General features: G+C 36.9%; 1 protein-coding gene across 1 annotated transcript; it reads left to right on the top strand.

Annotated features, from left to right (window-relative positions):
- The first annotated feature begins 5982 nt into the window (after window positions 1–5982).
- Window positions 5983–20125, top strand: LOC100922757 (caspase-3-like). Its single transcript, XM_003773032.3, has 7 exons — window positions 5983–6147; window positions 9798–9868; window positions 11305–11426; window positions 15411–15539; window positions 15784–15959; window positions 17888–18023; window positions 19259–20125. Exons 1-7 carry the CDS (start codon window positions 6100–6102, stop codon window positions 19486–19488), a joined length of 912 nt encoding a protein of 303 aa, XP_003773080.2. The 5' UTR covers window positions 5983–6099; the 3' UTR covers window positions 19489–20125.
- Window positions 20126–23240: the final 3115 nt, after the last annotated feature.

Here is a 23240-nt window from a genome sequence, read left to right as displayed (position 1 = left end):
AGAATCTAAAGCTTCCTCACAATTATGAATGATGTCTCCCTACTGAATATTGTCAGGGAACACAGTGGCAGGATTAAGAGTATGGCATACCTGGAGAGTCAGGTCGGGGATGTCTAGTAAGAAAGTCTAATAAGCCTCCCATCAGCAAGCCATTGATGCCCTTTGACTTCTAAAATGTTCTAAACCTAGCAGGAGATTAAAATCTCCAGTGGCTGCCCTGGGATGAATTTTAAGGCTTCTTCAATTAGAAGGGCATTGCAGCCACTGTTCTAAGGCATGAGGACCATCCTAAGGATACTGAATCCAATTTCTTTGAGAAGTAGACAATCAGTCTGGCATCAGGTCCACAAACCCCTAAGGTCTGGCTGCTTCTTTCATCCACATACAAAGTAAAAGGCTTTTCTAAATTAGGTAGGGCCAGGGCAGGGGCAGAAGTCAGTTTGGTTTTCAGGATCTTAAAAGCTTTGGCCTGATTGGGGGCCCAGTCAAGTGGAAAGAAGGTTGTCAGGGCTTTGAATAAAATCAAAGCAGGGCTTGGCAATAATCCTGAAATTAGGTATCCAAATTCTGCAGAAACCATGGGCTCCAGGAGAGATAAGATTGTTTGCTTTCTTTCCTCTGTGAGAAAATGGGAGGTGGAGGTTAATTCATGGCCCAAATATTTGACAGACTGGCAGGTGATGTGGGCTTTGGATAAGGAGACTCTGTATCCCCTAGAGGCCAGAAAATTGAGAGTTTTTATGGCTGCATCTAAGGAAGCCTCTCAGGTGGGGCTGCAGATCAAAATATCATCCACATACTAGATGAGATTGCTTTTAAGCAGCTCCAAATTCCTTAACTCTTTAGCCAGTGCCTGTCAGAATATGTGTGGGCCATCTCAGAAGCTGTGGAGCAAAACTGTCCAAGTTAATTGGTGGGGATGTTCCCCTGGCTTTGCCCAATCAAAAGCCAAAAGAAATTGTGAATTTTTATGTAAAGGTACACAAAAGAAGACATCTTTAAGTTCTAGAGTGGAAAACCATTTTGTGTGCCTTGGGATTAAGGATTAAGCCTGGACAGCATGAGTAGCTTGCCTAGAGATTCCTTGGTCCCAGAAAGAGGATCCTATTTCCTCCCAGATTTCAGAGAGAATACGGGAAGGCTTTGAGAGAAGCACAAAAAGGTTATCTGGAGGTCAGAGAAGGGAAAATTTGGTCTCCAATTTCACCATTAATCATGCCCCAATAAGGGAGCAGGACAGGAGGGAATAATAAGAAAAGAGTGTTTAAATAACAGGTCACCAAATTGGCAAGTCAGAGGGAAAGGCTCAAAACAATTCTTAAATTAATCTTCAATCCCCATTATTCTGTGGGGTTAGGGGTATGTGAGACCAGAGTGCCAGAGCAAGACACAGAGAAAAGCCCCATAACAAAAAGAAATTCAATGGTCTTGCCTGCCACATCCAAAGTTACCCTGGGTTCGGTTGTTGTGATGGAACAAAGGGGACCCTGGCTGAACCCTGGGCCCCATCACTCTAGGTCTTGAGGACACCGAAGGGGGGCGGAGCAGGACAGTGGATGGTGGCTCTACCTCTTTGGGTAATCTCTCTTTCAGAGACCCTCCTGACTGCACTTGGGGAAAAGGCCAGAGGGTTTCTTCTGAGGACAGTTGCAAGCCCAGTAACCCTGTCCATTATACCTGAAGCCCGAATCCTAGTTGCTGGATATGGCAGGAGCTAAAATTTGAGTCGGTTCTTTGTTTCTTACTCTGACTTTACAATCTTCCTCCTCTGCTGCAGTTAGGTCTCTCTCTCTCTCTCTCTTTTTTTTTAAAAGACTCCAAAAGCTGTTTCTAACAGTTGAGTCTGGGAAGTTTGAGAGCCCAAAACTAATTTCTGCAGCTTCCTCTGTATATCTGGGGCAGATTGGTTAATACTAACATCTCCCCAGGAAAGAGCAAATTGGAAGGCAATGGTCTTAAGGAGTAGGGGTTGGGAGGTCTCAGGATCTGGTTCAGAAAGTAAGGGGGACTGAGTTGAAGAAATATTGTCCTGACTTTGATAAGGGGGTGGTTCTGGAGGGGATTCACAGACCTCCTGATAAGGACTGCATGGAGGTACAGAAGAGGAATCTTGTGTCCCTGGACAAGTAAAAAGGAGAGAGTTATCTAAAAAATCAGTATTTAATTTTGATTCCCCTTCAGTAAATTTTATCAGTATCCTGCAGTGCTGTCTTAATTTAGGAGCTCCAGACAAGGACATAAAGGCTTGGACTTAGAAAACTTCAATCCACTTACCTTGTTTTTGGCCAAACAAATTAAGCTGCTGGATAGTGCTATGGTTAATTGACGCATTAATGGGCCATTTTTCCTGGTTCCCCAAGATGTATCAAGGCCAAGCAGTATTGCAAAAGAAAATAAATTTCTTAGTTTTCAGATCTTTCAGGCCAAATTTGTCTCTATTTTTTAAAAGACAGCCTAAGGGACAATCCTTAAGGATACAGACAGAGGTGGATTGTCCCATTTTTGCACCAAGCCTTAGACTTTTCTAGTTCTATGGTGCCCGTCATCTTCAGGCATCCCAGAGAGTGTGATAGGTGACAGAAATCCCTTGGCTAAGGGTACTTCTGAGAAGTGTAGGAAATCCCTAATCTAGGCATCCCCAGTTAAGGAAGTCTGCTGAGTGGGAAGCTCCCGACAGCCTGTCCCAACTCTTCCTAGATGTTTGGGTTGTCCCAGGTATAGAATAGAGGCAAAAGAGGCAAAAGGAGGCTTACCTTAACAAGGAAGATATAAAATTTTGGGGATCCCCATGTGGGCCACCAAATGTTAAGGGATGAGACACCCCACTGGTGTCCACGGGTTTCGTGAAAGAATTCACAGTCCCAATCTCCAAATAAAGATTGGCAAAACAGGGGTTTATTTGGACAGTGAGGGTTCTCAGCAGACTAGGATCCTGATTAGGAAAGTAGCAGGGAATTAAGAGACAGAGTTTAATTTTATTCAGTCTTCTGTAATTTGGGACTAGGGAGCAATCTCTGGATGAATTAAGGGTGGAGGGTGGTGGTGAACTAAGGGTGGGCATGATGGTGGGCCAGAACCAGAATCTTCAGAATTTTCTGACACTCCCCTCCCCCTCACAAAGATCTGGGGACCCAAAGAGTCCCTATTACATCAAAACCATCTGGAGAACAATTTTCGACTATGCCCAAAGTGGTATAAAACTGTAAATACCCTTTGACCCATTATCATTACTAGGTTTGTAAATCAGAGATCAAAACAAGGAAAAGGACATATATGTACAAACAAATATTTGTGGATGTTTACCAATTGGGAAATGGCTAAACAAAATGTAGTATGGAAATGGATGTCCATCAGTTGGAGAATGGCTGAATAAATTGTGGTATATGAATATTATGGAATATTACTGTTCTGTAAGAAATGACCAACAGGATGATTTCAGAAAGGCCTGGAGAGACTTACAAGAACTGATGCTGAGTGAAATGAGCAGGACCAGGAGATTGTTATATACTTCAACAACAATATTATATGATGACCAGTTCTGATGGACCTGGCCATCCTCAGCAACGAGATCAACCAAATCTTTTCCAATGGAGCAGTAATGAACTGAACCAGCTATGCCCAGAAAAAGAACTCTGGGAGATGACTAAAAACCATTACATTGAATTCCCAATCCCTATATTTATGCCCACCTGCATTTTTTATTTCCTTCACAAGCTAATTGTACAATATTTCAAAGTCTGATTCTTTTTGTACAGCAAAATAACATTTTGGTCATGTATACTTATTGCGTATCTAATTTATATTTTAATGTATTTAACATCTACTGGTCATCCTGCCATCTAGGGGAGGGGGTGGGGAGGTAAAAGGTGAAAAATTGGAACAAGAGGTTTGGCAATTGTTAATGCTGTAAAGTTGCCCATGCATATAACCTGTAAATAAAAGGCTATTGAATAATAAAAAAAAATGTAGTATGGGATTGTGATGAAGTACTATATTGTATTATAAGAAATGATGGAATGATTTCAAAAATGCATGGCAAGACCTATGTGAACAAATGTAAATTAAGAACCAGATCATTGGTTGCAGTATAGACAGATTGTAATGATCATTAACTGTGAAAGAGTTGGCTACTCTGATCAGTATGAATGAAGTGAACTGTGAAAGCTATCTCACAAGATAGAAACAGTGTTCTAAAATTGAGTGAAGGTCGACTGTGCCCCAGACTCAAGTTTCTTTCTCCAGAAATCAGATGGTTTACAAAGAATAGGATCATATAGCCCTTTTTCTTTGTAAGACTGAGTTAGGTCCACCTTGGGGTTAAAACTCCCATGTAAGGGAATTCAGAAATCCTATAGATGTGGTTGGGTTAGAAGTTTTTCCTATTTGTGACTTAGAATGTGAAGTCATCTCCTGAGAGAAAACTAACTTTGAATGCAAATTGAAATATAATTTTTTATCTTTCTCTGTTTTGCAAAAAATGAGTAACATGGAAAAATATTTTGCATGACTTCATATGTATATTCATATAATATTGCTAGCCTTTCCGATGTCGGGGCAAGGGAATGCAAAGAATTTGGAACTCAAAATTTAAAAAGAAAAGAATGTTAAAAGTAAATAAATACTAAATTACTTAAAAAAAAAGAAGATAAAATAGAGAGAAGATCACTTTTGGTTTCGTTTCCTTAGGACTAAATATATAAGCTTTATAAGTGAAAGTGGAATGATAAATTACTTTACTAATCATCTTGATTCGCTCAAATTCCCCTACTATCCAGAAGCCAGACTGACCTTGAATCAGAATCAGGCGATCAGAAATCTCTTAAATTTGACAAATCAGAAATCCTTTGCAGTTTGCTTACTTAATCTGAAACTCCCTCTGTTGCGTGAGCAGTTACTGGACCAACTCAGACTCCCTCTTGTTGACCTCTCCTGACCACAAGCCCCCGGGAACCTTCCGCTCCAACCCACCTTTCCCAGAAGATGAACTGTAATCTCTAAAACTAGTCCAACCCAGTGACTAACTTGATTAGAATTCCGAGAAAAAGCCCAGCCCAAAGGACCAAAAGCCAAACCTGATTACACACCGATTACTCATCCCTATCCCGTTGTGTGGTTTCTGGCTTTATAGTCCCAGCTACCTCAACCCACCCCAGCTCAGTAGTAAATGTAGCTCCCGGGCACGTCTGCCAGTTTGAGAGGAATAAAAACGGGGACACAGCCGTTGTCTTGAGACTAAACCCTGGGAAAAGTTCTACAAGGAGCCCTTCCCCCCTCCTCGATTGCAGAGCCCTCCCTCTGAGACTGACGCGGACGTGGGACGTATTCCCTTCCCCCATCGGGAGGAAGTCCATCCGGGCATCACTCTTTATCAGCCTCCATAGTTGATTCCGCCCTTACTGGGAAACCAGACTGCTCTAAATGCCACCTCGCAGCTCGGAAATCTGCCATGCCCGGGGCGGGGAGGGAGGAGGGCGCCGAGCCTCAGAGGGGCTGGGCAGCCAAAGCGGGCCGGACTGCTCGGGCCACGCTCGCTTACCCCGGGCGGTAACGGGGCGCAACCGGGGCCCAGCCGCGTCCGGAAGTGATCTCCTCGCTGTTTTATTCCGCCCTCCCGGACTAGAGACTGAGGCTCGGGGAGCTGCAAGGTCCCTTTGCCCGGGCCGAGCCGCGGTCCCGAAGCCCCGCAGGCTTCCCCGTCGCGGGGCGAACGGGCCCTCCCCCTCTCCGTCTCCCCCCCTCTCTCTCTCCCTCCTCTCAAGGCGTGGCGGAAGGGAGCAGAGGTGTGGCTTAGCGAGGGGGCGGGGCTTAAACTCTTTCCCCAGGGAATTTGTCACTCACTGTTGAGGGGGTGGGACTTAAGCCTGTCTCGGTAGGGAAGGGTGGTGAGAGCACTAGGAGGAGGCGGGGCCTATCTTGGAATTGTAAGATTGGGGGTGGGGCCTCGCTTCCTGAGGAAAGCAGGTAGAGGCGAGTTTAGCTCCTCCCCTCAAAGAGGAATGGTGGGCGGGGCTCTGCCTGGATGGGAAAACTGGGGCGGGACTCAGTCTCTCCCTCTCGGGGATTTAGCCTTCTCCTAGACATCACCCTTATCCCCTGGGCATGCTGCGGTGCAGCGTAGGCGGATCTGGGCTTGGCTACTTCTCTACGGTAAGTGCACCCACCTGGAACCTTAGAACAGGAGCCCCCGCAAACCACAGAGTTTTGGTTCAGGTCTTGTCTGTGACTGGACCTCTGTTTTCTAAAGGGAACTCAGTTAAGTACCTGTAACAGTTCACCTGTAATAGTCCCTCCCAGCTCTAGATCTATGTGATCTATTAATGATTTTCAAAAGAATTTTGCTTCTAACCACAATTCAATCACAACATTAATTGGGAATATTTAATCATTAGTTTACATTTCTGTAGCAGTAAATTGCTTTCCCCAGATCCATTCTCAGATCTTTTATTTTTCTGTGTCACTCCAAACATGAAACAGAGGGAACAAAGGTTCATTTTTAAAGTAGCATAACTTTTTTTTTCTTTTTTTTTCTTTTGGCTAAGACAGTTGGGGTTAAATGACTTGCCCGGGATTACACAGTTAGGAAGTGTTAAGTGTCTGAGACCACATTTGAACTCAGGTCCTCCTGACTTCAGGGCTGGTGCTCTATCCACTGCACCACTTAGCTGCCTAAGCATAATATTTTTCTAAATGATATGAATTGATTATTAGGTTAACCAGAATAATCCTGGATGAAAGATGCCAGATAAATATAATATTCATAGCTAAGAATATCAATTTTTTAAAAAAATATTTATTTTTTATTATAATAACTTTTTATTGACAGAACCCATGCCAGGGTAATTTTTTTACAACATTATCCCTTACACTCACTTCTGTTCCTATTTTTCCCTCCCACCCTCCACCCCCTCCCCTAGATGGCAAGCAGTCCTATATATGTTGAATATGTCGTAGTATATCCTAGATACAATATATGTGTGCAGAACCAAACAGTTCTCTTGTTGCATAGGGAGAATTGGATTCAGAAGGTAGAAATAACCCGGGAAGAGCAGTTTACATTCATTTCCCAGTGTTTTTTTCTTTGGGTGTAGCTGCTTCTGTCCATCATTGATCAATTGAAACTGAATTGGGTCTCTTTGTCGAAGAAATCCACAAGAATATCAATATTAATATCAATGTCAACACAATATGAATTAACCTATATTAATGGGAGTTATGTGTTAATATTAATAATATCAATATGGTACAGTAGAAAACCGCTGGATTTTAAGTTATAAAATCATGGTTCAAAACCTATTTCTCCTTACTATATCTGTGAGACATTGGGCTTTAACTTCCTGAGCGATCATTTCCTTAACCATAAAATGAAAAGTTTAGAATCTATGTCCCTTCCAGTTCTAGATTTATGATCCCATTATTGATGACTATTATCATTACCATTTTGTAGAGATTGCTATTGAGGCTTAAAAGGTACTTAGTGATAAATCACGCCCAGGGTCTAGATATTAATAAATTTTGTAATGCAGGTGTTTGATTTTTTTCTCCTGAACCCAAGTTCAGAGCTCACTGTGCTGCTTTCCCCTAGAGTAATAATAAATAACTTTTTTCTAAAGCTCTGTATTTTTCTTGATGTGATCCATGATAAAAAATATCATAAAAAACATAGCTGACAATGGCACCTTCTCCAGGATGAGAACCGAGTAATATCCAAACTGAGTTGATAATCATCCATGTCTCAAAATGTGTTGAAAAGAATTTTTAAGTGATGTCTGATTAGCATGAGGAAAAAGATGATAATTTTCTTTAGTCCTCTAACCCATTTCAAAAAATGAAATTCAGACACCTAGAGATTTCTGAGACCCTTTCTGTAGGTCTCATAATAGAAAGATATGTACCCACAATGCTACTTTGGAATATTGATTGAAATAGCACTGCTTCTGAAAGATCCTAGACCCAGTCCATTTAGATCCATGACATTATTTTTGCCCTTCTGAATCCCTTGGTGGTTCTGAATGTATGGAATTAACATCCAAAACAAACATGAAAATGTCAAGGTAAAAATGACTAAAACAGTATTAATATATGTTCCCGCCTACCTACTTATGATACACCAAGTAAACCATAAGATACTATGTAAATGCTAGCTATTATCATAATGCCATGTGCTATATTCCTGAAAACTTTCCCTGATTCCATTGTTTTCCTGTTGGTGATGACCTTCCTCTCCCACATTCTCAAATTCTTTGTTATATTCATTATACTAATGTGTGCAGATTTGACTTAAACTTTGTATTTTACTCACTGTCTTGGTACTTTGCTCTGATTTGAATTTCTTCCTGAGGATTATATTCTCTTTATTGTTAATTCCACATGGCATTAGTACAATGAATGCTCATAGAGGGTATAAAAAATGTAATACAAATGATCTTCAATTATAAATGTTAGTGCTCATGTACAGGAAGCATTATATACCTATATATCATTTTTAGATTTTACATTCTTCAATTAGTTATGCCTAGTCAACCTCATCTGATGAGTTTCTTCAAAACTGCTTTTGCTTATAACTATTTAATTTCTAAAAATTACTATCAATCATTCAAAGGAACATACAGTATTATTTGAAAAATCTTCAATAGCTGATCACTCAGACCAGACACAGAAATATTAAATCATTTGCCTTATTTCTCTTTATTATTTCTTCTGATAAATGATATACTCTTTTTTGAAAAATAGCAGGTGTTTCTAATAGCAGATTTCCCCTCAAGCCTTTCGTGATGAGATCACTCTTCCTAAATAAATGCATATTCAGTTCAGCAGATTAGGAAGTTCTCATTCCCTTTGGTGATATATAGATGAAGTAATGCTTAGTTTGTTACTTATCAGTGCTCTTCTATGTAGAGTGCTGATTATTCTGTGGAAAAATGCTGGTTAGATCAAGTAAAAGATATTTGTATGCTTTTCATTAAAAGTCTCTAACTATGGATAGGGTATAGATCTAGTATATTTAGTAGTGACTTTTATCTATTTATGTCACTATTTAGTGACTATTTATTTAGTTGTTTTATCAAGCAAAAACAAACAAACAAAAGAGTGGCTTTTGAAGAGAAATACTTAAGAGCTGCTTGTTCCTTAATCAGATAAGGGGTTTAATTTAAGGGCTTTTGGGGAGGACCTGGGATTTAATTGATAATAAGGTATCTTCTGTTGAGGAAAACCCTTCTACTGATGCAGGTTAGCACTTTTTCCCTCTTAATTGTTTGGGGTTAATGAGAAATTAAGGGTCCCTAAAAAGTCCAGGGTTCCACTGCCAATGTGACCACTACAACTCAATCTTTTGACACCAACGGCTGCTAATATAGCTTAAAACACAGGATACTTGTGGAAATGCTTTTTAGGTTTATACCTTATAATTTCCTTTTTTTTTTGAGGGGTAATGAAGTGAATTTTATTTTTAACAGGCGTTTCCTTTTGATTTCTACATTATTACAGCATATATTTTTTAAAAATGGAGTTTCTGCAAGATAACTTTGACAACTTTTTTTGTTTCTGGGAAGATATCCTTCAATTCAACAAAGCTTTTGACTCCCTTTCCTACACAAGCAGTTGTATTTGAAAAAAAACAAACTATAATTTTGTATTACCTTTAGGCTAGATGGAGTGTTGGCTCCCTAATTTGTTGGGGGAGGGTAGTAAAATAAAGGACATAAAAATAGACGACCAATTATTTGAAGAATGAATACATTTAATTTTTTTTATGAATACTTTTGATTAACTTTTCTTTTTTCTTTTGTGTATTTTAGTTAGTTGAGAGAAGCACCATGGAAAATACTGAAATTACAGTAGATTCAAAATCTACTCAAAATTCAGGAGTGTAAGTATTGCCCTAAAAATTCTGGATCCTCTTGAAAAATTTAGTAACTAGTATTAAGCATAATTAAACAAGTTTTAAAATGTCCACAAGTGATGCTTATGTGATCTATTAAGTTGATAGGGAATATTACTGTTTATCTTCAGTTGGGTAGGCTCTGTCCTTGGTGCTCTTTCTGGATATCTTTTCACTTCACTTTTTTTTGATAGCTTCACTTCACTATGAAAGTGATTCTCAAGTTGAGTAATCCAGCCTCAGCTTCTTCCCACAGTGTTCTAGTCCTGTGTTTTTCTAACTGTTTGCTGGTTACCTCTCTGATCCCTCAAGCTCAACATGCACAAAATTAAATCCTTCTTCTAGTCTGAAAAAATATGCACTTACCTAGCTCTAAGAATCTCTATGTAAATAATTTACTTTTCTGCACCTCAATTTGTTTCTCTGTAAAAGAAGGGAGTTGCACTCATTGACTTAAGCAGTCATGTCCAGCTATAAAACTATGGTTAGTTTTAAAATAGCATGGTACTTTCTTACTTACTAATATGAAATCACCAAACAAAATTGTATAGAAGAAGAAGAGAAAAAGACTCACGATACAGTCTTGGGGGATTCCCTGTTTGTTAGCAAATGCAACTTGGATGAAGATTCAGCCAAAGATACTGAAGGGATATCAAACCCAGGAGAGAGGGTAACTAACAATGTTGAAGGAAGCAGAGCAATGAAGAAGGATGAAGATTTTTAAAAGGTCATTAGATGTAGCAATTAAGAGATCATTAGTAGGTTAGAGCTAAATTCAGTTGAAGCTAGATTTCAGAAAGTTAAGAAAAGAGTGAGAGAAAGAGAAGTGGAGGCTTATGATTAACATGGATGAACTGATCAAAGGAAGGGTATTCTTGAGGATGGGGGAGACAAAGATGTTATTTGCAGGTAGGGAAGCAGCCAGGAGAGGTAAGGAAAAATTCAAAACTAGTGAAAGAGTTTTGATCTCAGATGCAATTGAGATGTATTGAACACTGTATGTTCCCATGTTACTGTACCTTTCTTCTTGGCTCCATGATTTTTTTTTTTTTTTAACTCTAATTAATATATTTTTCCTTGCTTTGCTTGGGGGCCCGAAGGGCTTTTTTCTAAATCAAATGCATGAATTTTAATGTTGGTAATCTACTTGTGTAAAGCCCTCATTTTCTTTACTATGTACTAGTTTCTGCTATGACTAACACAGTTTTCAGTGTTAGTGACTTACTGTATTTGTAATCTTTCTTTTATAGTTAAGCATCAGTCCAATTAAGTTTAATAGTTTAAATAGAAGTTTTTCAATCTTATTTCTACATTTTGTTTGTTTTCTTTGGACCTTGTAATTGTTATCAAGACTTTACATAAAACCAGATAAAAGTGACTTGCAGATTCCTACCTACAAAATATGTCATTTCATTCCCAAACAGAAAGATCTTCCATGCTAGCAAGTCTGTGGAATCTAGTCTGTCATCAGATAGCTATAAAATGGATTATCCAGAAATGGGATTGTGTGTAATCATCAATAATAAAAATTTTCACCAAAACACTGGTATGTAACATAATGTTTCGTTATTTTCTCCACATTCCATGACAAACAGTGAATAATTAGCTAATGTTTTCAAGCATGTGCAACAATTTATGCATTTAAATGGACAATAACACTAATGCTAGTGGCTAAATAAAAAAAAAAACCTGATCATCTCTTTAAAAGTTTTATGGGCAGAATTTAAATTCCTTAGGATTTTCTTGCAGCCTTTTCTTTGAAGGCTCAAAGGATCATAGATAGAGTTGGAAGACATTTAGTTGAACTCACTCCCTTGTAGAAACTGGATGAATTTCATACACTAAAACACAGTTAAGAAATAGTTTGAAAAGTGAACAGAGTTACAGATTCAGCTGGGTTTCTCTTTTGGTTGTGGTCACCAAATAGTATCATTTAATTATTTAACTATGATTTACAAAATGGCTAAGACTAGACACATATCCCTTTTTATTTTGAAGGCACCTTAGTCACCATCCAATTCAGCTCCTTTGCTCTACAGAAGTGAAAATTAAGGCCCAGAGAGGTTAAGTGATTGGTTAAGTGAATGGTAGAAATGAGCTTCAGTGTTTTAACTCCACCACTATCCTATTGCTTTCCTAGGGTCTTTGATTAAAATCATCATATTGTCATTACTAAAAAATAGTAATGAAAATATCAGCTGAAATGTATCTCACTAAATGATGTGAATTTAGAACAGTAGCTATTCTTTCTATGAAAGAATAGGAGTATTTTCTCTGTTCCTAGCTCTGTGCCAAGTGCTAAGTATGCAAAAGAAATGTATTAGTTGGTCCTTAACAGAAAGCAGTTTATTATCTTGGGAAATAATAAGAGAGCATTAAACTGCATATAGTTAGGAGTTAAAATGTGCACTGTAGGGAATAAACTATTTTAACTGCTAAGTAGCTACAGGGTTTTTCTAATGGAAGAATGAGAACTTTTAATATAATCCAACTAGGAACCAGTGTTTATAATGTTCTTTATATTCAAAAGAGTGAATTTGGGATTGTTTCCACCTTTGAGCTGATTACTTGATTTCTTTTTTTTTTTTTTTTAAAGTAGTTTTATGTTTTAGAGGTAACAAAATTCTACCTTCTGTTCTTCCTCCCTTCCTTCCTGGATAAAAAGGAATAAAAGTCACATCTAGAACAAATGTATAGTCAAGTAGAATAAATTTTTGTATTGGCATTTTCCAAAAATTTTTGTCTCAATCTGCACCCTGAGTCTATCTCTATTAGGAAGTGGCTAGTATCATGAGTCCTCTGGAAATGTGCTTGGTCATTGTATTCATACTGTTCTTAACTCTTTAAAAATTGTTTATTATTGTGGCTCTTGTATAAATTGTTATCTTGGTTCTGCTCACTTTACATTGTATCAGGTCATACAAAGCTTCCCAGGTTCCTCTGAATCTGTCCCCTTCTTCATTTCTCTTTTTTTTTTTTTTTTTTTAAATTTTTTTATTTAATAGCCTTTTATTTACAGGATATATACATGGGTAACTTTACAGGATTAACAATTGCCAAACCTCTTGTTCCAATTTTTCACCTCTTACCCCCCCCCTCACCCCCTCCCCTAGATGGCAGGATGACCAGTAGATGTTAAATATATTAAAATATAACTTAGATACACAATAAGTATACATGACCAAAACATTATTTTGCTGTACAAAAAGAATCAGACTCTGAATTATTGTACAATTAGCTTGTGAAGGAAATAAAAAATGCAGGTGTGCATAGATATAGGGATTGGGAATTCAATGTAATGGTTTTTAGTCATCTCCCAGAGTTCTTTTTCTGGGCATAGCTAGTTCAGTTCATTACTGCTCCATTAGAAATGATTTGGTTGATCTCGTTGCTGAGGATGGCCTGGTCCATCAGAACTGGTCATCATATAGTATTGTTGTTGAAGGTATATAATGATCTCCTGGTCCTGCTCATTTCACTCAGCATCAGTTCGTGTAAGTCTCTCCAGGCCTTTCTGAAATCATCCTGTTGGTCATTTCTTACAGAACAGTAATATTCCATAATTTTCATATACCACAATTTATTCAGCCATTCTCCAACTGATGGACATCCATTCAGTTTCCAGTTTCTAGCCACTACAAAAAGGGCTGCCACAAACATTCGTGCACATACAGGTCCCTTTCCCTTCTTTATAATCTCTTTGGGATATAATCCCAGTAGTAACACTGCTGGATCAAAGGGTATGCACAGTTTGATAACTTTTTGAGCATAGTTCCAAACTACTCTCCAAAATGGTTGGATTCGTTCACAACTCCACCAACAATGCATCAATGTCCCAGTTTTCCCACATCCCCTCCAACAATCATCATTATTTTTTCCTGTCATCTTAGCCAATCTGACAGGTGTGTAGTGGTATCTTACCTTCTTCATTTCTCATAGCACAATCACAGCATATTCATATTCATAGACCATAATTTGTTCAGGCTTTTCTTCATTGATAGGCTACACTTATTTTCCAGTTCTATGGAACTGGAGCTCTTTTTGTGAAATGAGCTGATAAATATATTTTTATGCATAATAATCTCTTTCTTTGATCTTTTGGGAGTTTGTCCCTTGTAGTGTAGGTCTATCTACTAGATCTAAGAACATACATAATTTATTAACTTTTTGGATCTAGTTCCAAATTTCTTGTACAATGGGTAGAAATTCCAAATTTCCACATTGGAGCTGATTCAGTTCAACAAGAGTGCATTGATGTACCTGTTTTCCCCCAGTTGTATCAATATTTATCATTTTTGTCAACTTTGCCAATCTGATGGACAAAAGATGAAATTTTAGTGTTGTTTTAAATTGCATTTTTCTAATTAATAATTTGGAGGGTTTTTTTTTATGGCTAGCTTGAATTTCTTCCAGTGAAAATTGCCTGTTCTCATCCTTTACCCATTTGTCAATTGGGCAGCAATTCTACAACTTTATGATAAAATCGATGAGCACTAAAAATGTTTGTGGCAGCCCTTTTTGTAGTGGCTAGAAACTGAACGTTGAATGGATGCCCATCAGTTGGAGAATGGCTGGGTAAATTGTGGTATATAAATGTTATGGAATATTATTATTCTGTAAGAAATGACCAGCAGGATGAATACGGAGAGGCCTGGAGAGACTTACATGAACTGATGCTGAGCGAAATGAGGAGAACCAGGAGATCATTATACATTTCAACAACAATACTATATGATGATCAGTTCTGATGGAAGTGGCTCTCTTCAACAATGAGAGGATCCATATCAGTTCCAACTGATCAGTAATGAACAGAATCAGCTACACCTAGTGAAAGAACATTAGGAAATGAGTATGGACCACAACATAGCATTTACACTCTTTCTGTTGTTTGCTTGCATTTTTGTTTTTCTTCTCAGGTTATTTTTATCTTCTTTCTAAATCTGATTTTTCTTGTGTAGCAAGACAACTGCATATATATATATATATATATATATATACATATATTTTATTTAACATATACTTTAACATGTATGGGACTACCTGTCATCTAGGGGAGGAAGTGGAGGGAAGAGGGGAAAAGTTGGAACAGAAGTTTTTGCAAGGAAGGGTCAGTGTTGAAAAATTACCCATGCATATGTTTTGTCAATAATTATTTATAAATTATTATAAAGCTATAATTTAAAAAAAAGAAAAAATAGAGCAATATACAAAAAAAAAATTGATGAGCACTGGGAAGATTTGAATTCAAATTCAGCTTGAGACACTTACTATGTTTGTGACCTTGGGCAAATGACTTAACCTCTGCCTGCTTTAGTTTCTTTAACTAATAATAACATCATCTACCTCCAAGGGTTAATAATGATCTGATGAGATAATATTTGTAAAGTCCTTAGCATAGTGCCTGGTACATAGTAGGCATTTAATAAATGCTAATTATTATTATTCTTATCATTATCATCTTTGCTTATTTGCTTTCAAAAAAATAGTTTTATTTTGAAACCGCAACTAAACATTTTCTTTGTTTTCTAAGGCATGTCATTTCGATCTGGTACAGATGTAGACGAAGCACATCTCATAGATACTTTCAAGCACTTGAAATATGAAATCAGGAATAAAAATGATCTGACATGCAAAGAAATTACTGAATTAATGTACAATGGTAAGTAATAATCTATAGAATGACTATAAGTTGGATAGTTCTCATGATTAGACATTACCCAGGGCAATAAAAAGTGAGATTTTGAAAGGTTGTATATGAATACATTCTAACTTTGTGGAAATGCTTGAAGTATACCTCACTTCCTCAAACCACAACTAGCCAGAGGACTTAATAAGGTTTCAATCTAAGTTTCTATTATTTTACCTGAAATGGTATTTTTGTTTTTGTTTTAACATATTCCAAGTTTCTAAAGAAGATCACAGCCAACGAAGCAGTTTTGTTTGTGTGATTCTAAGTCATGGTAAAGAAGGAATCATTTATGGCAAGGATGGACCTGTTGAACTGAAAGCATTAACATGTTTCTTCAAAGGGGATAAATGTAACAGTCTAATAGGAAAACCAAAGCTTTTTATTGTTCAGGTAAAACATTATTTGGGGATTGATTATTCATTTTTTCATTATCTAAAAATCCTTTTTTCTCATTGACAGGGAACTTTTCTATTCCTTATTTAAAATGTCCAGTTAACCAAGAATGATAAAAAGAAATGAAATTCACTTGTTTATTAATTTCCATTTGAGATAAATGGAAATCAATAAACAAGTGAATTTCATTTTTATGCCATCCCTGTCAATGATAAATCCAGAGGATTCTGAATTGTCTGATTTTTAAAAGAGGTGAGGTATGTTAAACACCAATATCATGTTTAGATATGTTGGTATAGAGAACATATTAAGGGCTGAGCACGTTTGGTTGTATTTGTTTCTGGGTGCCATGTTTGGGTGGATTCTAAAAAGCTAGAGCACATTTAGAGTGCTATGGGAAAAGTATAGCTATCTTCAGGTATTTAAAGGGATATCATCTAAAAAGATTAGACCTGTTATGCTTAGCCTTAGAGGACAGAATATGGGATGGTGAGTAGCAGTTTCAGAAAGATGAATATTATCTCAGTTTAAAAATATACACACACGTCCAAGGGTGTCCTGGGCTACCTTGGCAGAGATTAAGTGGAAACTGAATAATTGCTTAGAAGGAATTTAATAGAAGCAATTCCTGATCACATGTAAATTAGATTAGGTAATATGAAGTCCCTTTTTTTCTCTGAGAGTGTGTGATTCCAAGCTAATAACCAAATTAATCACCTAAAAATTATAATTTACTTCTGATTATTCAAAAGTTCTTCTAAATAATTAAGACAAATTGTTATTTTGTGCCACTGACAAAGATTTGAATTTATGATTTTCTTTTATGTATAAAATAGGGAGGGAGCATCTGGCTTGGGAATTAGGAGCCCTGAGATCAAGTGCCTAACATGCACTGGCTTTTTGACCCTGGGCAAATCAATACACTTCACAGGGTTCTAGGCAGCTGTCAAAATCTAACATGCTAACCTGCATTGGTAGAGAAAGTAGAGAGTTTTCTCATCTGGGAGTTCTCTATGTCAATGAAATTAGAGGTCCAGTCTCAATCCTATAGAATACTAAAATGTATCTTGAATACAATATAAAGATTTATTTTCCCATAACTATGTTTTGTATTTGTTTCTGATAAAAAGACATAGGATTTACTTGTATATATCTTTCCCACTTTAAAATGAAAAAAGATGAATGACCTAGAGCATGTCATACCAAGTCAGAAGCAGAGTTTTCTGAAACATTTGGCCATTGATTCTGGGAGCTGCAGAGGAAAAAAAAATTACTAGAAAAATCAAAACCTAATGGGCTGTGTGTTACCAAGAATTTAGATTTTTTTTTTTTTAAAAACTGAATTTTTTTTTTGTTATACATATACATTTAAAAAAACATTTCCTTATCATGTTGGGAGAGAAAGCTCAGAAAAAAAGGGAAAAACCACAAGAAAAAAAAAACAAAAAAAAAAAAAAAAGAAAAGAATAGTGAATATAGCATGTGTTAATTTATATTCATTCTCCTTTGTTTTTTCCGAATTTGGATGGCATCTTCCATCCAAAATTAATTGGGATTGCCTTGAATTTCTGAACTGCTGAAAGGAACCAGGTTTGTCAGAGTTGATCATCACACGGTCTAATCATATTTTGGGGGGGCAAGTTATAAATGAATAAGAATTTCTATACCTTGGATTCCTCAAAACTGAACCAATAACTGGGAAATTCCTTTTGGTCTAGTAGGGAGGGGCCTTCTCCCACATAGTCATGCTCAGGGCCTTCCTGTTTTATTCTATATAAAGAGAGATAAAAACAGAAAATGAAGTCAATCATTTCAGCTTACATTTCGAAGCCTAGCAGGCATATAACTAAGGAATTTCAAAATCTTTAAAAAATTCACTCTTGTGTTAATATATCATATTTTATTTTATTTTTTCTTTTAACTAGGCATGTAGAGGCACAGAGTTGGATTGTGGTGTTGAGGTAGACAGTGGCCCTGATGACAATGACACTGATGAGGACATAACATGCCAGAAAATACCTGTTGAGGCAGACTTCTTGTATGCATATTCTACAGCCCCAGGTAAGAAAAAGTTGTGCAAAATTGGTATTTATCAAAATATTGCATATTTTTAGTCATACTTAGAATTTTTCTTTGTTTTTTAGTATTAATGCTTAAAGGAAGAGTTATAACTTAGTTTATTAGTAGAGATTAGTAGAGAATAGTAGTGCAAAGGCTGTGGTCAGTATTTTAATTCCAATGGGATCTGGTTAATTTTGTTGTTTCAAATAATTATAATGTATGTGATTGATCTTTGACCTTAGCTCTTATCACATTCATCATTATGCTTTTAATGATAAAATGTATATCCTAGCATAGTATAACAAGCACGATGCTCAAGGATTAGAAGCCCTGAGTTAAAATTCTGGCTGTACCATATAAGAGCTCAGTGACCATTGAAAAGACATTTAACCTCTTTCTGCTCTTGGTGAATTGGGAGGGGGGAAATCATATTTAGTGTTACTATGGATCAAATATTCCTACTTTCTATCCCTTTGCTAAAGAAAGAGCAAGTTGTACAGTCCTCATTTTACAGATGAAGAAATTTAGGCGCCCTGCTCACCTAGCTACCCTCTGAGGCAGGAAATGAGTCCAAGCTGGGCAGTTTGATTTGCCCATTATTCTGCCTCTCAATGACAGAGAGAAGGTATGGAGACCTTGACACAGACAAAGAGCTGCTGGTCATTATCATTGTGTTAACATCAGCAGTGTGTCTGAGCAGATGGACTACTATTATATTGAGGGAACAAAATTGCCCAATAATCTGCTTCTTAGAGTGGGAGAAGGTAGAGTCATTTGGAATGGGAAAGAAGTATTGCTTCTGTCTTTGGCTTGATTACTTGATCTTCTCCACTGGAAATGGAGTTCAGCAAATAGAAGTCTAAGTGAGTTAAATCATCAAGGTTATTAAGGGCTTGCCATGTCCCAGATACTATGCTAAAACTCAAAAAAGAGGTGGAATAGGAGGATCCACAGCTGGGAGGGGTAGCCTACAAAGGCAATCCTATTTGAATTTTTTTTTTTCCAAAATAAGAAGTGATACAGAGGAATGGAAGGAAGTACACAGTACTTTTTCTTCCAATTCATTAATATCACTGTTCCAAACCACAAAGAGGGTTTTTTCCTCCTACAGCCAGTGAAACCTACTGGAATCCATACTTGTTTTTTATATATTTTCTCAGTAACTTCATATAAATATTTATGGAATCAGCTTTAGTAATTATCACTCCATAACTGTGGATTTTGTTGTTTTGTAGGTTACTTTTCTTGGAGAAATGAAAAGGATGGTTCATGGTTTATCCAATCACTTTGTGCAGTGCTGAAACAATATGCTCACAAGCTTGAAATCATGCAAATCCTTACCAGAGTCAATTGGAAGGTCGCCACAGAGTTTGAATCTTACTCCTTAGATGCTACCTTCCATGCAAAGAAGCAGGTGCCATGTATCATGTCCATGCTTACTAAGGAACTATATTTTTTCCCCTAAGAAAATTCACGCATTTTAATTTGTATTCCAAGCCAGTGAATGATAGATATGAGAACTGCTTTTCCTTGGTAATTTTACAATATGACAGTGGGTGGGTTTGAGAGCTTGGGAGAGAATCACTATTTCTCCATTTAATAGAACCAACACATTGCTATCTAAAATTTAGGGAGTTGAAACAGAGGCTAATTTGAAGTTAATATGCTGACTTTGTAAATAAAAATGGATAATGGCATTTGTTATAAGAAGAATCTATTGTACCTTCAAAACTTTTAAAATAATTAGAAATTTAGGGAAAAGATCTCTTCTTAGTGATATACAATCATGGGTTTTGAAAGGGTTAAGGAAAAATTAATATATTTTTTTAAAATTTTAAAAATATGTTTTTACTTAACTATTGTAATGTTCTGGTTGGTTTTCTGGAGGTCTCTGGACCAGTCTTCGTTTCAGCAAAGTAATCATGAGACTAGCCAAGGATAAAGTCCGAATTCTTTATTATCTCCTTCAAAATCTGTCTCCTTCACTTGGGGCCTGGCTAGCTTTCTAGAAGCCCTTCAGATAGGACATGGTTTCAGTGGAGAAATGAAGGAGAACCACCAGGAGCCTGATCAAAGAGGGAATGTCTCTCTGAGTCTGAGGGCTTGTGCTCTAGCCTCCAGCCACCACAAAGGTGGGAGATGGAATGAATGTCTCTCCTTGGCTCAGAGAGCTTGAGTTCCCACCTCCAGTCCTCTGTCTTCTCTGAGTCTGTCTCTAAGCTTTCCTCTGGCTGAGTTTGTCCCAGTTTATATGTAGTACTGAGTATAAGCCAATCATTATATCACCAGGAAACTATTATTTGTTGTAAGAGTAAATCAATCATATTGAAATTAGAGAACTATTAATCATCATGCTAAATTAGATAACCATTGTCTTATCAATTCCACTTAGTTAACACCTTGTAAGAATCCTGGTTTCAGAGTTCTGGCCCATTGCAAACTAGGAAAGATTTTATTTCATAGTGCTAAAAGAATGGCCCAGGAGGCAGAAAGACATGGCTTGCAGCACTGTCTGAGATATATTAGTCCTGGGCAAATCACTTGACCTGTCAATCTCCCAGGTAATGAAAACTGTAAATTTGGACTTGTATAAGTGTAATGAGTTTCCATTCTGTTTTTTCAGACAGGTGAGCTCAGTCAATCTAATCCAGATTTTTTTTTTAACTGAATATATTAGTATGCCTTCAGTTTTTGTCAAATGATATATAAACATAACTAGAGATTAGTAGTGGCATGCTTTTACTTGCAAAATTCATATTTGGAAATGAACAAGGGAGACTTATAAATGAAGTTTTCTTAACATATAATCCCATCCTTAGTTTCTGAACACATAAAGGACATGGAGCAAAAATTTTTTTATCTGTCAAATAAAACCAATTTGAATATTAAATTTAGAAATCAGAATTCTATTTGGGCAAATATATATGTAAATTCAAGTGTACTCTTTGAGTCATACTTAATCATCAAGGGCAAATAATATTCATTCCCAAGCCAAGGTGCTGAAATGCAGCTTGTTCATCAGAGGGGTGCTTGTCCACACACTGATCAGATGGGCTGGCTCTCAGTCAACAGGAAGACATCTAATGACCTGCTATGTGAAAAACTGAAAAGTAACTGAGTGAGCAACACAAATTAAACAGATGCTAAGGATAAAACTTGAAGTAACATCACATATAGAGATCAGTTTTGGAAAACAGCCAGTGGCCACACCCTCATCAGCTTGGCACACAACAGTCAGTGAAGGAGTGGGTCATTTTCTTGAGTGGAGACAACATGGACCCCGTGGGAAGGAGGCAGGAAGGCCAACAGATTAATGGAAAGAATGGTTCAAGTCACTGCTTCTTCAAGTTATCAGTCTTCGTATACAAAGAACAAACCAAATAGACACAAGGTCAAAGTTTTCCAAACACAGTTGAGAACCTATACAAATATTGACATTCTTTGTTAAAGAATATCAATGCATGTTAAATTTCTTTCAGAGACATGAAATCAAATGAAATAATAGCAAAATTTCATTCCTCTTTAGAACCTTTAATGGATTTACTAAATATAGACTCTAATATAGTCATAGATTTAGCTGAAAGGGATCTCAAAGGTGAGAATACCTAGTCCAACTACCCTGTTTTACAGAGGAGGAAACTGAAGCTCAGAGAGATTGTCTGATTTGTCTAAGATCACATAGGTAAAGAGTTCTTTCCTTAGGACCTCATGCTGTGTATTCCCTTTTATAGATGAGAAAACTGAGGTCAAAATAAATTGAATGAGTAGCTTGAGGACCGATAGATTCTTAATGGCAGACCTAGAACTTCAAACCAAGTCTCTTGAGTTCTACTTAAAACAGACATCACTTAAGTCATTAACAATCTTTCAGTCCAGTGATTTTCATTTTACTGAGGGAAAGAAGCCCAAACTTACAAGAGATGATATTAGTTTCTCTTTTACTAGAATATAAATTATGTTTCTAAATTACATAATTTAAATTCATCATATAACTGTAATGGTATTTGATTATGCTTGTGTGATTACTTTTACAATAAAAATGTTTTACTTTGAGTGTTTTTAACTTCCAAAAATAAATTTGTATCAAATTCACTAATTTTTCTCCTTAATTTTTGACCTTTTTGAAATGAAATACATTTATCTCGTTGCAAACTTAAAATGAAAGTGTCATAATCCATTGAACAGATGCTTGGTGCAAATAATAGCAAACTATGTTCTGGTCTTTATAGTACATCATAGATAAGATTCCAGGCACTGTATCTAAGTGGTAGGATACAATTTCAAGAAAAAAAAAACCAGTAGCTATTTTCATGAAGTTTATAGTCTTTTTTTTCTAATAGCTTTTTAATTACAAGTTATATGCATGGTTAATTTTACAGCATTGACAATTGCCAAACTTTTTGTTCCACTTTTTCCCCTTCTTCCCCCCATTCCCACTCCCTGATGGCAGGTTGACCAATACATGTTAAATATGTTAAAGTATAAATTAAATACAATATAAGTATACATGTCTTAATAGTTATTTTGCTGAGACTTTGAAATAGTATACTATTAGCCTGTGAAGGAAATCAAAAATGCAGGTAGACAAAAATATAGGGATTGGAAATTCTATGTAATGGTTCTTAGTCATCTCCCAGAGTTCTTTCACTGGGTGTAGCTGCTTCAGTTCATTACTGCTCTATTGGAACTGATTTGGTTCATCTCATTGTTGAAGAGGGCCACGTTGATCAGAATTGATCACCATAAAGTATTGTTGAAGTATATAATGATCTCCTGGTCCTGCTCATTTCACTCAGCATCAGTTCATGTAAGTCTCTCCAGGACTTTCTGAAATCATCCTGCTGGTCATTTCTTACAGAACAATAATATTCCATAATATTCATATACCACAATTTATTCAGCCATTCTCCAATTGATGGGCATCCACTCAGTTTCCAGTTTCTGGCCACTACAAAGAGACCTGCTACAAACATTCGTGCATATACAGGTCCCTTTCCTGTCTTTAAGATTTCTTTGGGATATAAGCCCAGTAAAAACACTGCTGGATCAAAGGGTATGCACAGTTTGATGAAGTTTATATTCTAATGGAAGACTGCACAAAGGTGTGGGTGGGGAGAAGACAAGGGAGAAGGGAGGTTAGTAAGTAGATGGAAAAAGGTATGGAGGATCAAGCTGGATATAAAGTAAGAATGATGGAGACCCCCCCCCAAAAAAAAA

This window comes from Sarcophilus harrisii, chromosome 6, assembly GCF_902635505.1.
Source record: "Sarcophilus harrisii chromosome 6, mSarHar1.11, whole genome shotgun sequence".
NCBI classification, from domain to species: Eukaryota; Metazoa; Chordata; class Mammalia; order Dasyuromorphia; family Dasyuridae; genus Sarcophilus; species Sarcophilus harrisii.
This window is presented reverse-complemented; position numbering and strand designations above follow the sequence as displayed.